We start from the raw sequence: 17,412 nt of genomic DNA, 5'->3' as shown, positions 1-17,412 counted from the left end.
TTCTCAAGTGCATGGCATTATAGTCCCATCATTATGAGATTAAATAAGTAGCAGACCATTTGTTTTACGTTACTTATGAAGTATAATTCAATAAATAAGTGAATCGTTGATAAAATGAATCATTCATAAAATAATTGTTGAGTCTTTAAAACGGACAAGGAATGCTTCAAGAGAGAAGACAAGCCTGGCTTCTCCTGGCCTCGTGGCACTCGCAATCAAGGAGGGAAGACACGTGTTCTATCTGTATCAGTAGTAATAGTAGTAGTTCAGTAAATATTACGCTGCACAAGCATCTGCCCACATCACCTCATGTTCATACTAGCCCCGCCCAGTGGCTGCACTGATGATTCATGCCCCAGAGCACAGGGGTGAAGGGTGTGCGTGCTGTATGCAGCTTCCTGCTTAGAAAATTCATTTTCCGCTTAGAAATTCACTAACTTCTATAAATTTTTTGTGACTCATATTCCTCATCTACAAAACAAAATGTAAATCAAAATGTTATAAATAACAACGCAGTGTAACATTTATAACCTAATCCTCATGATCAACCTATCCAATGACATTATGCTATGTATTTGTCTGATACTGTATACGGTCGTAATAGAATAAGAGCAATGAAGGGAATGACGAGGACAACGCCTAACACAGAGGGATCCAGCGACGTTTATAATCAGTAAGCCCCGTTCAGGGTTAGCACAGTGCCTGATGCCTGACAGTGAGCATTCAATAAATTTTGGCTGCTATTTTTACAGATGTTTTACAAATGAGAAAATTGAGTACTGAAAATATTAATTAGCACATACAAACCTAACAGCTAAGAAGAGTGCCAGAAAAAAATGAAAATTCAAGTCTTTTTAGCTCTTACACCCATGTTCTCCCCCAATATCTTATAGAATTTCTAGTATTTACAAAAAAAAAAGAAAGAAAAAAGAAAACTTTTCAAGTCTCAATATCAGCAGCACCAAAATAGATCAGAAATTCCAGAGGTGGAAGAGATTATCTCTAGAAGTGGTTAGATAGCAATATTATTATTGATGTTCTCACAGATTATTCTCTTTCCTCCCAATTATTTCCTCTTACGTTTTCCATCAGCTTGAACGCCATGGATTCCCATGGCCCCTTACATGGAGGGTCTCTTTCTATGGAGGGAGTCATTTGCGATGAAGAAGTGATGCACTAGATTTTGTTAGTTGATAGAAGTAGTATTCATTCATTCATGAGATATTTATCTTGAGTCTGACATGTGTGTCACAGCATCCTAGGAGATGTGGGGTATTAAAACAATGAATAATATAATTCCTTAACTAAAGCAGCTCATGCACCAGAATACGAACACAAATATGTCTAATATAATAAGTACATAAAACACCAACAGTTACTGTGTGTCTACATGGTGTTGCTATTATGCTAGGCTGTAGAGAATGATAGGATCGCTCCTCTAGAGAAATCCCATAAGCGAGTCAGACACGTGAACACGGGACTGGAGTTAGTGTGGCAGAGGAAGTATGTATGTGGGATGCACGCCTACCATCAAGCAAGAGTTGGAGAGGACCTGCCTGGGTCTGCAGAAAACACGGAATTGAATCCGCCATGCCAAAGATGGAATTTTTCTTCAAGTCTGTCAAGAACCATTAGAAGATACACGTAGGACCTGTGATATGTACATTGCATATAGAAAGAACATCCTGAAGGTAGTATAATAGGTGGACTGGAGGAGTAAACAGGAGGTGGAAAAATTGAAGCAGCTTCTGAAATCATCTGATTCAGAAGTAACAAGGGGGGACCCACAGCGGGTGGAAATGGGGACGGACAGAAAAGAGGTGGAAAGACATTTTTCAGAAAGCCCACCACTTGGGGACCGCATGTGTGGGAGAACACAGAGGCAGAAGTTGAGGATGAAAATGCATGGATGATACAAAGATGGAACACATGTTCATAGGAAGAGTGGATTGGAGAAGGAGAATTTGGTTTAGATATGCACACTGGTGTCTGTGGTATCTGTAAGAAATCAAAGTGCAATGTTCAGTAGGCGGTGGGATCTGGAGTTGGGAGGGCGCTGAGGTGGGCACGCTTCTTTGGTAGCTACCAGCACTGGAAGAGATGAACCCAACCAAGGAAAATATAGATGGTAAAGAGAGAAGCAACAGATGACACCGTGGGGATTATCACTATTTAAGAAACTGGGAGAAACAATGGTCCGTGCAGGAGACCAAGAACAGTCAGAAAAATTAAGACTAAAAACAGTTTATTACGATATCCAAAGGAGGTTGCAAAAACCAACAAGCGTTCAAGGAAAGAAGTGGGGAGATGATCAAGTATTAGATCAAGCTCATGATTGACTAGGACTGACTCCATTATCTGAAGGACATAAAACAGAGATAACATGTCTACTTATTGATAACCTACATTGCACAACAATCTTCAGAAAGAGGAAACTAGAGGGTGAAATTTTCAATTATATATGAGAAACTGAATCAGAGGGATTAAGTCATTTTCCCCAACATCACACGACTGAGAGGAGCAAACCAGAGATTCAAACTAAATTTGGAGCTAATCCATTCCTTACTGGATGCAGTCATTACTGCATTTTTAAGTTCCTTAAGTTAAAAAAATCTTAAGACATATACTAAAGGACAAAAAAGCAAAACCCACAAAACGATATATCCCTCCACACTGACTTGAAATCCAAAAAATATTTTGTCATATTCACTTAAGATACAACCCAAAGCCCCAGTCACCATTCTGCATCCTCCATTCTCAGAGGTAACCACTGCCTGGAAATTGAATTCTCATCTTCCATTTTTATGGCATACAGATGTATTAACATATGACAAAAGAATATATAGTACAGCTCTGTTTAAAATATTTATGTTAAAATGGTGACATTACTTTTTTCTCTCAACAGTATGTGTTAGACATGTAATCATTTTGAGGTCTATAGCCTTGGTTTTCTTCATTAAATACCTGTATAGTATTCCATTGTGTGAATGAATGAATGAATGAATGAATGTTCATGCTTATTCTATGATACATGCTATAGGGAAGGCACTATGCTACATTTTAGGAAGAGACTAAAATCAAAGGAGAGAGATGTCACTTTTGGAAGCCAAGTGCCTTGAAGTGAATTTTACCCAGAGGTAAATTTACCGGTCAGTTTGTTCTCATTGACAATGTCCATAGGGTTCTTAAAGAAAACAGCACATTCTGGGGACAATGAATAGACCAGAATAATTTAATTGGGTGTTAATTGGTGAAGGCCATAGGAGATTAAATTAAAAAGGCAATGCTAAGGCTGTGCTTTGGAAGCTTTGGGCACCAGCCTGAAGAGTTTCATCTTTTCGGTAGAGGTATTGGGGTAGAATGAGTAGTTTTTGGTAGAGGAATGACAAGACCTTGCTCAGGAGAGCCAGGGCACCTTGAATTTTTTTTTTTTTAACAAGTACTAAAAATAGAAAATATGGATGATTTCGCCCTGATAAAGAGATTAGATCAGTCTTTGAGGGAGAATCCTGGTGTGGTGAGAGAGGAAAAGAAGGGGTGAAAAAAGATGAGAAAATGGAAAAAATCTAGCCTGAAGTCCCATTAATTTTTATGTATACTGGTTTTCATTTCTTTTACAAATATGTCAACATTGCTTACTAATACACATACTTGCTTCTAAGAAGTTAAGTTATTTGGGCTTATTAAGGAAAATTTCATTCGTGTGAGAACTCATCTCTTCTCTAAGGAACACAGTAGATTTATAGCCCTGGCAACCTTTGAAGTCGAACTTGAGTGCTCTGTCTTTGTTAATCTATAACAGATCCTCGGTCTGAATGCTTAGAAGCTTGAATATCCACGAGGGTTTTTCTCATTCTAATTTTTTCTTTCCTTTTAATTTCAAGATCATTCATTATTGCTTCACCAAAAATAGAGATAAACAGAATATCATGACACGTTTAATAAACTGGCTCAGAGCAGAAATGCAGAGGTAACACATCTGCCAGTTAAACCAGGACATAGTCTTGCGCTGGTTGATCAGAAACTACTTTCCTAGTATTTTAAAACATGCATCTGTATTCTGCCCTGAAAATACCCTCTTTATAAAAGGTTTAAAACCCTCATCATAATATGCAGTTATTTTTGAAATCTTAATTCACGTGTATTTATCCTTTTTTTTTTTTTTTACAAAGCTCATTATTATCTAAATATTGCCCAACCCCTTCAAATGAGCACCTTTTGATATTCACCCATGAAACTCAAGTAAGAGTCTCCAGACCCTGGAATGTATTTTTTTCTAACAGGAAGCTAACTGTGCTGTCCAGGGTACCTGCCTTTGGAGTGTCTGGTTTCTGCCTTCTAAAAGATGACAGTTGGGAGCCCAACATTCCTATGGCTTGCTGACTGACTGGTAGAAATTATAGCAAAAGGTCTATGGCTGAGAATATTCCATCAGTATATCCGCTGCACTGAGGTTGTGACTGAAATGTTACCCAGAGGCGGGAACTCTTAGATCAAAGAGTTTGTCAACTCAATGACTTTGATAGACCTTTTGAAAGCAGTTTTAAGCTTATAGAAAAATTGAGCAAAAAGTACAAAGAATTCCCACATTTGAGGAACATGACTGTGTACTGAAGGTACCACATGATCAGCAGAATGTTTATCAGTTGGGTTGTTGTGAACACACCTTATGAAAAGAGACACCAGTGAGAGTATTTGATTAATAGCACAGTTCATATCCACAGAAGGACTTTCCTTTTTAAAGAAGTCATTGAGTGCTACGAGTTGAATTTGTATCCAATTAATGTTGACATTCATTTTGAATTAATCTATGAAACATTTTAAGAGATATTTAGTAAAGTGAATCAAAAGTTTAAATAAATCCAGATACGGGGTTTTTTTCACTGAGAAATATGTTACAAAATATATTACATTCATCTCAGTTCTTGCTAATGCCAAACAAAAGGTGGGAGTGTGTCTGCATTCCTTAAATACGGATTTGGGGAGTCAGGGAATTTCCAAGTATATAGAAGCTCTAGTGCCAAGATGTAGAGAAGATGAAAGAACCCAAACAGTGGGATGCACAAGGCAACCTACTACAGTGTCCAGAGCCCAAGAGCTAGTAACTCTTACCCAATATGTAGGATTTAATCCTACAGAACGTACTAGTCTTTCAAAATTTCCAAAGAGAGAGAAATGGCAAGTGAGAATCCTTTTAACCATTAAAGTCATCGTTCTTGAACCATATACCCTTAAATTTTTGTCCTATGTTTTTAACTAGCAGCAGTTAACCTAACCAGTTGAGTGAGGTAATGAAATAGTTCTTAGAAAGTCATCTTTTTCCTTCATAAGTATTATAAACAGGATTGTGGTTGTGTTTGTGCGGGGGCGGGGGGGTGGGAAAGGCGAAGTAGGAAACGTAGTTTACATGTGATTCTCAACATAGATCTACTTTATAAATAATTGCATAATCATAGGCTTTGCAGACAAAATATATCTTTGAATCAATGTTTTATAAATACAGTATACAAAACCAACTTATTTAGAAGTTTTAATATGTTTACATCCATTAATATTCAGAACTTGAAGAAAAATTTCAATAGGATAAAAATGCTTTGGAGATGAAGATACCTAGGGGATAAGTAAATTGTGCTCACTTCTATCCACATTAAAAACATTTTCTCTCATTCTAAGATACTGTTTTGGAAATTGTGTCTCCCCTTTTTTCACATGAGAAGCTTATTTAATTTTTTTTTAAGATTTCATTTATTTATTTGACAGAGAGACAGCGAGAGAGGGAACACAAGCAAGGGGAGTGGGAGAGGGAGAAGCAGGCTTCCCGCCAAGCAGGGAGCCTGATGCGAGGCTGATCCCAGACCTGAGCCGAAGGCAGACGCTTAATGCTTAACGACTGACCCACCCAGGCGCCCCGAGAAGCTTATTTAAAGCTAAGAACAAGCCATTCACTTTTAGAGTAGGGAACCTCATTTAGTAATTATGAAAATGCATCCTATGCAAATACATGTATCTTTAATTAAGTAGTATCTAGCAGGATTTCAAATTTCAACATTAAAATATGTTAATATTGATAAGTAGCAGTTTCTTAATTTTGGCAGAGCTTCTAAAGTGGATATTTTTATAGAAATTTACGTTTTAAGAATATTAGAAATTAAAATATTTAGTTCACCTTGAGCAAAGCATAATTAGTCCATAATATAAAGTTTATGTTGGCAAAAACACTTCAGGTATAACAATTGAAATTGTTATTCTGAATGCCATATTTTTATTCAACGTACATGTGCAAAACCAAAAGGGCTGGGATAGCCAGATTCTAGGGAATTACTGAATGCTGCAAAATTAGGCGCTAGATACCTTGTTGTTTTGTAGGATATTTTCAGAAATGCATTCCTTCATCTGTTTCTACACACAGTCCATATTTTTGAATTTATATTGTTAAGGATGTGAAATATTATAGAACTCTTTCTTTTCCCTCACTACATGAGAAATAGGAAGGCTTTATTTTCCTACCCCTTGAGGGTGAACAATTTTGTAGACCGACTTTCACTTCAGCGCAGAGACATTAACGCATTCTCCTACAGTTGAAAACCTCAGTATGGACCAGTCTCACTTAGGCTAGTGATTGAGATCATTCTTGACACTTTTTCCCATAAAAATAGTTTAGATATGTTTATCAACTTTAACAACTGTAATTTAAAAACGAATACACTGGACATTGCTACCATATACACACGTACACGTACACCACATGTGGGAGAGGTGGTGTGAGTGTGTGTATAAATATGCATATATTTATATGTGCATAAAACAAAAATATATGCACATAGAGAACTGAAATATAGCTGCAGAAAGTGATCTTTATCACATGCATTCTGGTAGTATTTTATTACATGTCATTCTTTGACTTTACACACGCATTTCCCAACCCTTATAATGGATTTCGTGACCCACTGATGGATTACAACTAACAACTGGAAGACCACTGGCTTAGGTAATAGCAGTACAAATCACATATTGGGAGAATGCTCATGCCCTTCTTCTGCAGCCACCATAGGACTGTGCCCTCCTGATACCAACATGACAGTGTGTCACTTAAATCATGTGTATGTCAACCTTGAGGCAACACTGCCCAAAGGGGTTTACCTTCATTGATGGAAGACTGGTCTGAGTTTCATTCAGCCAGAATTTATTGCATCACTATTATATAACTAAACGTAACAGCATCTTATTTGATGGAAGGGACTAAAGCTTTGAATAGGAGGTAAATGAAAAAACAATGATATTGTTTTGGAGAATTGATAAGTACTGTCCAAATTTTTTGTGAAACAGTGTACATTTATGATTAACCAAGAAAACAGTAATGACAAAAACATGTGATAAGTAAGGACTTGCTCTTGGGAATACATAAAATTATTAGGAAGGTATAATGTTCCCCAAGGCATAGAGCTAACTGGAAGAGCAAGGTTGAGAAGAGCATGTAAGGGAGGCTATCTTCTGGATAACAGAATGGGAAAAATATATACACATATGTTTTATATGTGTATATATTTATGAAAACATAAACCAAAAACTGCAAAAAGGATTAGCATGCTGAGGACATGGATCAGAATGAACTCCTCTGAATATATATTTTCTCATAATTTTAACTGAAATCACATAAATTTTCAAAAAATAAAATTATAAAGAAAAAGGCATATGGTATACACAGGGTAAGGCAATTATCTATTATACATGCACACATATATATTATATATACTTAAGCAAATATAAAGATTGTTAGGAACAAAAATTTTAATGAAAGTTGTTAACATGAAGTCAAGAAGTAAATTTAAAACCCAATAATTTTAAATTATATTTGGAAATAGCACTATGACTGATTTTTTTCCCTTGAAACTAGGTACAGGTATGTCTTAGTTAAGATCAATAACCTATTTCCAAAAATATACATTGCAAGCAAATTTGTATTGTCTTGAATGGGAAGAATTAAACCCAGACATAACTAATTTCCTACAAAGAACTTAAAGATAATACCTGTAGAAAAGTAACATCCTACCTTGATAGGATCTAAAATGCTCAGACACTGTTTCCTTGATCGTCCAACAATTCTTATGGTTGTGAACACATGGCTACTGTATATGTGATTACTTGGATTATTTGCATGCTGAATGAGAAATTATTATCTTATGATACAGGACAGCAAATAACACACAGCATTCAGAAACTTGTTAAAAATCAAAAATAATTCAAGAAAACTTTCCGTATAGATGGTCTTCATCAAGCTGGAGACATGACCCTTGACGAATGTTACAAGGGAGGAGGGGTAAGGGTAAGACAGTCATTGCCATGCAAGGTGGTGTGGAGAGGTGTGGGAGGGTGTTTTAGGCAAACTCTCCCACTGAATGGGACAAGTAGAGGTTCTCTGGGTCTTGGAGCTGCTGCTGAGTGGGAGAGATTCCATAAATCCTCAAAGGCGGTTGTCAAGGAAAAAATGGTTATCAGATGTAGATGTGCTTACACTGTTCAGTAAGTCCTTCCTGGGGTGCTATACAAGACATCAGGCTGTCTTTTAAAGAAAGGCGTATCATTGCATCATCACACGGTAGGACTCTGAAACTTTTGTCAGCAACATCTGAAGCATATGACCTGTTTATTTACAGTCGGTGCCCCTGTTAAGATGTTTACACATGATTGTTAGGCTCTGCCAGTCTAGAATGTAACTCAACACTCTTCCCTCACATATTGTTCAGGATATGGAGTATGAAAGATACAATTGTTTCCCCTGCACCAACCTCAGTAGAAAAATAAGGTAGTGAGAGGTTTAAATATACTCTGTAAGTTAGGATATTAAGAGCCAAGAATCCTCCTAATGGGTAAACATTAACTAAGGAGACATTCTGTGGGGTATATGTGCATTTTCTAGCTCTGTGCCCTGAAAAGGATGAGTTGTAATGTAACCTGATGGCACTGAACAAACCTAATCCCAAATGCCATTTCCTAACAGACAGAATGAGGGCTCCTTGAAGGAATGGCTGATTCTAGGTGTGGAGGAGACAGTAGGCAAGATGAGCTTGTGACAATCTGTTCGTGTCAGAGAACAGAGAAGATTCATACTAAAGGGCTCATTTCATATTGACACCAACATGGAGGAGTCTCAGTTAGCCAGCAGTCGGACAGCCGGAGCAAAGGAGCACTTGGCATACTTGACCGAAGCCCATATGTTCATAATTTTTAGTAAAACAGATAATGAGACTGTAAGAAAAGAGAGGGTGGTAGGGAGGGAGGAAAAACTAGAACAGAAGCAATGACAACAAGTTTGGTCTTCGATGCCCTTCTGGTGGAGTGTAGAGAGAAAATTTTGGATTAATAGACCTTTTATGGTTATAGGCATCAGTGTTTCAGAAATAAGTCAGGAAAGGTAAATGTATAAAGATGTTCCCTGTAGAACTGTTTGAAAAAGCCACAAATTGGAAGCAGTTCCCATAGTGACCAACAGGCGATTAATAGTAGTACTCATCCATTTTATGGACTGCTGTGTAGCCACTAACAAGCAGAACGCTTTGAAATGACCTATGAAGATACCCACAGTATATTGTTTAGTGGAAGAAGGAAATTTCAGAGTATTATGAGGCGTATCCCCTTGTATACACAAACTAAACCACCGTGGGATTATACAAATAAATGTATTTGCCTTAACAAAATCAGAGGCTGGAGTGATAGATGACCGTGCCAGTAAGTGGTCACCTCTGCGATTAGAATTTGGCCGCATATGTGGATGAGGGGGGGACTTTGAGAGGGAACTTCCACATTTCATTTCATGTATTCTTACATCATTTTAAAGCTTTTTCACAAGCATGCATTGGCTTTGTAATACAGAGGTAAGAAAAGACATGATCCCTTCTGGGTACCAGTTAGACTATTAACCTGTCTGTCTCTCCCAAAGGTGCCAAGCTGCGAACAAGACTTGCCCCACAAATTACATCTGGAATAATCACCTCTGCACATGTCTGGCTCAGCAAGACTTTATTTTTTCCTCAAATTCTGGAGACGGTAAGCAGAATGATATTTTAAAGACGAAATGCCAAGTGTCTCTATTTTGATTAACACATATTTTAATATTAAAATCACATGTACAATATTCAGATCATCCTTCTCTGGAATAAGTGACTACAGGACGTTTTCTACTTGACATTGGTATTGTTTTGAACTTCCTTGTAGAGGAACATACCCGTGTTTATGCACAACCCTTTTAATGAAGAACATAAACAGACACTTTTATATGCTTTTGTTTCACACCACACCCAGAACTAAGTAAGGTATAGTAAAGATGTCTGACTGTGTTTGTCTAGACTCTACAGATGGATTCCATGACATCTGTGGACCCAACAAGGAGCTCGATGAAGAAACGTGTCAGTGCGTCTGCAAAGGGGGGCTCAGGCCTTCCAGCTGTGGACCCCACAAAGAACTAGACAGAAACTCATGCCAGTGTGTCTGCAAAAACAAACTTTTACCCAACTCATGTGGGGCCAACAGAGAATTTGATGAAAACACATGCCAGTGCGTATGTAAAAGAACCTGCCCAAGGAATCAACCCCTAAACCCTGGAAAATGTGCCTGTGAATGTACAGAAAATTCACAGAAATGCCTCTTAAAAGGAAAGAAATTTCAACATCAAACATGCAGGTAAGAAATCTTTGTAAAGCGTATTCATTTCTCTTACTGGGGATAGTTTCCTCAACCAAAATGGCAGTTGCTTTTTAGAATGAGACCAGCAAGTTCTGGAAGATGAATTCTGTTATTTTCTAACCAATGCCTGAGTTTCCTTGAGACTGCGTTTGCTCCTGAAAAAAAGCAAGACAGGAGCCCTGGGAACCAAAACCAGATCCACGCTCTCCTGGATCTGCACTCCTACTACTCGTCCCAGAGGCTGAGTCTGAGGCAGTCATCCCTCAACATGGGCTGGGAGGCAAATGCACAGGACAGTCACTTGAGGAGGATTTCCAGAACATCTAAACATTGCATACCTGCCCCCATCAAAAATTACGGTGCCATCATAATGTAGGACAACTCTTCCAAGTGCAGAAAATTGTGTGCAAAATTTACAAAGGATAGGATAGTGCCACTAAGTGTAGAATTGTATCTAGAAAAATATTTAAGTATTTGGTGGAATTAGAGAAATAAATTACATTGTTAAAGATTACTCAAGATGCATTCCTTGAATGTTGATTCTGCCCCCTTCTTCACCAAGAAGAACAAAATGAGACTACTGGACTCAAACACTTCCAGTGTTAATCCCTGAACTGCTTCCTCTTTAATCTGATGGTAAGGTGGTCTGTTTTAGCCAGCTGTGTGCTTTTGGCATTTCCTTCAACACAGCTCCACCAGACAGGCCTTCTCTCTCCCCATACGTTTGAGGTCTTCGACTGCTTTTCTTTCCCCTCAATTTATGGGTGTTCCCAAACTTCTGTTTTATTAGTATCTTAACCGTGATGCTGGGCACACGTTAGCAATGAAGCTCTGTCCTCTTCGAATTTGCTCCCAGACCCAGGCATTTAGAATTTGTGTTCACCTCTTTCATCTCTCATTTACTCAACCAACTGTAACCGGGATAGGCCCTAGAGCGCCATGTTAAAGTGCTATTCAAGGTCTCAGTAGACTCCACGGCCAAATCCAGTGGACGAGGTGGTCTTCGTGTAACCTGTCTTTTCTGTACGTTTTCTTGAAGCTCCCCTCTTCGCCCTGGCCGACATAAGCTTTTCCTTCCCTGGCTGCCCCTTCAGTTTTCAGACCATCTGTGCTTCATCACCTCCACTGGGTTCTCGTCTTCCAATCCAGTCTTTAGAGATGGCGATAATGCCCGTGCAACAGATGGTCACTCATATGACTTAAGGCTTAAATTTCATTTAGTTACAATTTCATATCCGCATTAATGTTCGTTACCTTTCCCCAGCAAGTAAAATGTCCATCTTTTTAATCCTCACGAGTTCTGTGCTCCCATTTTAATTTCTATTTCTGATGACCCATCCACACTAACATTTTAGCTGCTACATAAGGGAACTTGAGTGAATCTAGATATCTCATGGATGACATTTTTTTTTCTTCCATTATACTTTAGAGTACCTTATAGGAATCATTTTGTTTCCTTTTTAGAATATTTTGGGCAGTAACCATATTCCGATTTTACTTGCATATCCCTACTCTAACTACCAGAGGATATCTTAAAAATTCAGAATACTGTATAGATACTAAATCTTATTGAAGATTATTAAACCATTTTGTATATTGATCCCTTCTGAGTGAACCTAGTGTATTTGAAAAGCCTGATTTTAGCTTTACATGAGACTAACCGGCCATCATATTTTTCTACAGAATTCTTATATTAACTTAAGAAAAAAGATTTCTTTGTATTTCTCCTAGTAGTATACGTTGCTTCATGAAGACTTTCTATTTACTACAACTCTTCCTGTGTTCATTTTTCTAAGGATATACTTCCAGGTTTGCATATATATTGAAGCAAAAAAAGATAATTTAATATTCTGAAAATATGTATATTCATTTTCTCTTAGTATTTATTCCAAAAGTGTATATGGGGGGTAGAGTATATATTTTTTTTGTGCACTCCCTTAAATCAGCAACTGTCATTGATTATTGAGAATTGCATCTTCTTAGTAAAGGAATATCAGAAGTCTTATGATAATGCATTTGTATTAGAAGTAAAAAAAAAATTACATTTTAACTAGATAACGCTTTCTTTGCTACCAGAGCACAAGAAATGAAACTTCAGACTCACATTTGCGGTTTCTCTGTAGAGTGCTTTTGATTTCCCTGGCAGGTCATTTTGCGTTACTTGCTGGACACCCAGCCTTTTCTCGCACTGGACATTCTCACACTCCCACAGCTTCCTCCAAGGTAGCTCCCGTTTGCTGGAGCAACAGGGCTGTTTGATCATCTGTCCTTTCACCCCTGCTGGAAACTGGAAGTCTAGGGTAGGAAGAGAGGGGTGCCCATAGCAAGCACTGTCCCTCTCCACCTTCCCCCCAGACACCTTCTTCTCACCTGGAGCCCAGTTGAAGAGGAAGAGGGGGCCACCATGGCTCAGCCAGCTGCCTGCCCAGCAGAGAGATGGCGTGAGGGTGGGGCTCCCCACTGAGGACCACAGTCCTGCCAACATGGCTGCACTTAATCACTTCCAAGTCTGGTTCCGTACAAGTCCCATACTCTTGTGAACCCTGCCATGCTTCTATGCTCACACCATATTGGCAGACCTTACTTTCACTGTTTGTTTTATGTTCCTTTCATCCACGAAGCAGAGAGCACTTCAAAAGAATCAACGCTCACATCATCTGACTCTCCCAGCTGTTCTATCAGCAAGACTGCTTTTAGGTTTTTCCATTCCTCCTACATTTTGTAATTCTCAGCACAAACTTCAATAAGACACAAACCTAAGAATAATTTTATGATAAAATGAGTAACTTTGTTCTCGTTTTAAATTTAGAAAAACAACTGTGTTTGTAGCATAATGAATTCATTGCTTTGGCTTTTAACAAAAATGTGTTCCTCTTTGTTGTCCTAGTTGTTACAGAAGACCATGTACAAATCGACCAAAGCATTGTGACCAAGGACTTATATTCAGTGAAGAAGTATGTCGCTGTGTCCCTTCATACTGGAAAAGACCACATATGAACTAAGACTGTACTATTTTCCAGTTTGTCAGTTTTCTATCTTGGAAAACTGTGTTGCCACATTGGAACTGTCTGTGAACAGAGAGACCTTTGTGGGACCATGGAGACAAAGACAGAAGTCAGCGTTTGCTGACCTGTGTGGATAACTTTACAGAAATGGACTGGAGCTCGTCTGCAAAAGACCTCTTTTAATGACTGGTTTTTCTGCCGATGACCAGACAGCTGAGGTTTTTCTCTTGTGATTAAAGAAAAAATAATGACTATATAATTTATTTCCACTAAAAATATTGTTTCTGCATTCATTTTTATAGCAATAACAATTGGTAAAGCTCACTGTGATCAATATTTTTATATCATGCAAAATATGTTTAAAATAAAATGAAAATTGTATTATAAACTGGTAAGTTCAGTCCATTACTATCTTCCACTATAAGCAAAACCCGATGATGTGAAAACATTCATCTCCTCCTGTCCTTCCTCCTTTCCTCCAACCAGATGTCAGATTTTGACTATTATGAAAAAGGGTGAACCTAGAAGAGAACATTCCGGAGGGACAACAGTTGCTATTATGTTTTATTGAAATTCATCTCTTAATAGATTTAATGATTATGAATGTTTTAGCACATGACACTTCTGAATTTATAACCAAGGGAGTCAGTAGGGAACATAGCTTATAAGTTCAGCTGCTTAGCATGTCCACGTGATGGAAGTTATTCCGTGCCCTGGGATCATTCAGACTCTTCACTTGATTTAATATCCCTCAGTCTGTATTAAAATGGTTTTAAAATGTGTTATTCAAAAGGAATCTTTCCCAGGTATTTAACTCCTTCCGACCAGCTAAAATACTTTCTGTGAGCTGAAAGGCTCCCATCCGGCACGTATAAAATAAACTGGAAATCATGTTTCATTGCTCTTACGTGTTAAAAAGGAAACATTTCAGTAACACAATTGAAATGTTTGTTTCATGTTTAAAAGGGCATCACGCTAAAATACTTTCCTCTGAGAACAAATATTTTGCCTTCATAAATACGACCATATGAGTGGTTTGCTTATTGACAGAGGGTTATGTGCTGGTACAATACAGCTGCTAGCAAGGAATAATACATGACTACTAGCAAGACATACAAAGACACAGCGACAGCAATACAGAAAAACGGGAAGTCCTGAAAGGAGAAGAAAATTCTAGAGACCTGTATAAAGATAAGCTTCCTAAAGCTTGCAAATTCACCAAAACAGTTTACATGGTATAGGCGACTACTCAAAGTACTAGTATCTGTCTCTTGCCGTAAAATAGTTTTCTTTAAAAATATTTAAAAAGACTGATGCCTTAAACATGCCCTGAGTGTTTTCAGTATTGACTTTTAAAATGTCATGTGTAATGTTTAGAGAAGTCCAGTTATGTGCTCTGCATAACTTAAACTTCAAGTTTATAAAGTCATGTTTTTCACGTATTGAGAAAAAATGATCTTCAGAAATTCTCTTACTATACATGAATGGACCATCTTCCTATTTTTTAGTGAGAATGGCTGAAGCCTTTAGGCAGAAAAGGTATGCATTGTACATCCTATGTTTAAGCCACGGTCTAGGTCATTTGCAAATACAAGAACAGCAGAAAATGATAATAACAATCGTAACAATACAAAAGAAAAAGATAACTAAATTTGACCAAAGCTATAGTTTTATCAATATTTCTCCATAAGAACTAACTCAGGGATGATTACCAAAGGAAAAGTGGAATCAAAATAAATAACATTTTTCCACCTGAGCGGGAGGCGTAGTCCCGAGGGCATAAACTGGTCACCACCTATGAAATTCAGCTGAGATGCAATCATTTTGCATCACATTTGAGCCAAGAATGTAAACAAGCAAACATTATGTAATCTGTTATAGCAATCTGGTTAATCATTTTTAGTTTTGATACTTTTGGAATATATTGATTTTTTAGCAAATTTAGGGGGGGGGAATGTATTCTAAGTTTCAAATCGGTCCCCTGAGGCCATGTAATGAATATGAGAACCTGATACAATGACTACTATCAGCTTTAAAAAATCTAAAGTATGTGTTGACAATTAGTTTCTCAGAATATATGGGTAAGCCAAAAAAATCACTAGACCAAAAATTAAAGCATGAAGCATGCCAGAAAAATAGCACTTAATTTGTCCCTGGAGATACAATAATTTTGGCCAAAATCAAAAGTAACATGAACAAAAACAATACACTGCCAGACATACTTGCAAACGATTTTATGTTGACCATAAAAAAAAATCTCTCTTCACTAAATTATAATAATTGAGATTTTGTGGTGCCAGTTTAGACTACAGATAAGGCTAAATAATTATTTAGAATGTTAGCAAGCACGATTCAGCAAATAGCTAAAAAAAAAAAAAAAAATACAGTGAGAATGTAAACTCTCCATGAGTCTCGAGATACCAACCCAGCCAAATCTCAAGGATAAAGATGAGAAAACACTGGACGCTTACAGAAACAGTTAATACATATATGGAAATCTTAAAAGTTTATACACAGAATTTTAGGTCTAGAAACCAAATACTGTCCATTCAGTTTAAAAGGCTAATGGGAAGGGTCCCCTGGCTGGCTCAGTTGGTAGAGCATGTGACTTGATCTTGGGGTTGTAAGTCTGAGCCCTAGGTTGGCTATAGAGATTACTTACAAATAAAAAATCTTAAAAAAAAAAAAAAAAGCAGTTGTATAACATTTAGCTTCCGGATTTTGTTTTGTTTTGTTTTGTTTTGGAAGGGGGTTTTAATTTGCTAACTGCTTGAGTGAAATAGATTCCATGATTAGACTTTCTAAAAAATAACCTTTGTCCTCATACAACTCCTCCCAGAAGTCTCAGTGGTGTCCGTAAGCAGCATTTACTGACCTGCCTAGAACACACTTCTCTAAGACAAGGAGAAAGTGTCACACGCTTCCTCTCACCTGTTTCCTGGGTCCCTGCTCCACTCACAGTGGGAGAGAAGAAGCAGACACAGCAGGTCAGAGAGCTCATACACAGCCTTCGTTAGCACGTTGACAAAGCCCACGAAAGTCCTTACTCGGGTGACTTCGCACATTCACCAACTGAGTTGGTGCTGGGCAGAGAGCTGAGCAAGGGTCTCTTGCCCTCACCTCACCTTCATTACAACACTGCCCCCCCCAGATCTGAGCTTTGTCTGGCAGACTTTTCAAAGGATGCCTTTTTAGGGACTTTACCTTTTGAACTCAAATGAAAAGGATATTTAAAAAAAAAAAAAGTTATTTCACTCTGCTACAGAGGAAGAGAATGAACAGGTCTGATTTTTATAGAGTCGAATTCTAGAAAGTTCTGCATAAATCCAATAGTGTATCCTAAAAAGGCAGAGAGTGCATCCAGAGAACAATTTAAGGAATTCAGTGACATGTTTCATAAAGTAATTCCAACTTTTTTGTTCACGTTTGAAGTTTTAGTATATATTAAGGATATTTTTTAAGTGGGGAATAATTATCTGGTAACTTGTGGAAGTGCAAATGGGGTCTGATGGTTTGAAAATAATTTTTAAACCTAGTTTTCACGTGCTTTTTTCCTCTGTGCCATAGTTCACAACTCGTTGCTCTAAAAAGCATGCTGTAACAGAAGGAGCACTGCGTTGGGAATAGTGTGCCAGGTTTTTAATCATGACTTTGCTGGTATGCCCCTAAGCCAATCACCAAAACCATCTGAGTCTCAACTTCTTACTCTATGGAAGGAGGGAACTGA

General features: G+C 37.8%; 1 protein-coding gene across 1 annotated transcript in view; it reads left to right on the top strand.

The window, feature by feature from the left end:
• Nucleotides 1-14,073, top strand: part of VEGFC (vascular endothelial growth factor C) — a 96,101-nt gene extending 82,028 nt beyond the window's left edge. The window contains exons 5-7 of the mRNA XM_026508551.4: nucleotides 9,938-10,044; nucleotides 10,344-10,677; nucleotides 13,568-14,073. Coding sequence (XP_026364336.3) covers nucleotides 9,938-10,044; nucleotides 10,344-10,677; nucleotides 13,568-13,682 — 556 coding nt within the window. The 3' untranslated portion in view covers nucleotides 13,683-14,073. The remainder of the gene's footprint in view (nucleotides 1-9,937; nucleotides 10,045-10,343; nucleotides 10,678-13,567) is intronic.
• The last annotated feature ends 3,339 nt before the right edge of the window (nucleotides 14,074-17,412 follow it).

This window comes from Ursus arctos, unplaced genomic scaffold, assembly GCF_023065955.2.
Source record: "Ursus arctos isolate Adak ecotype North America unplaced genomic scaffold, UrsArc2.0 scaffold_27, whole genome shotgun sequence".
NCBI lineage: Eukaryota > Metazoa > Chordata > Mammalia > Carnivora > Ursidae > Ursus > Ursus arctos.
This window is presented reverse-complemented; position numbering and strand designations above follow the sequence as displayed.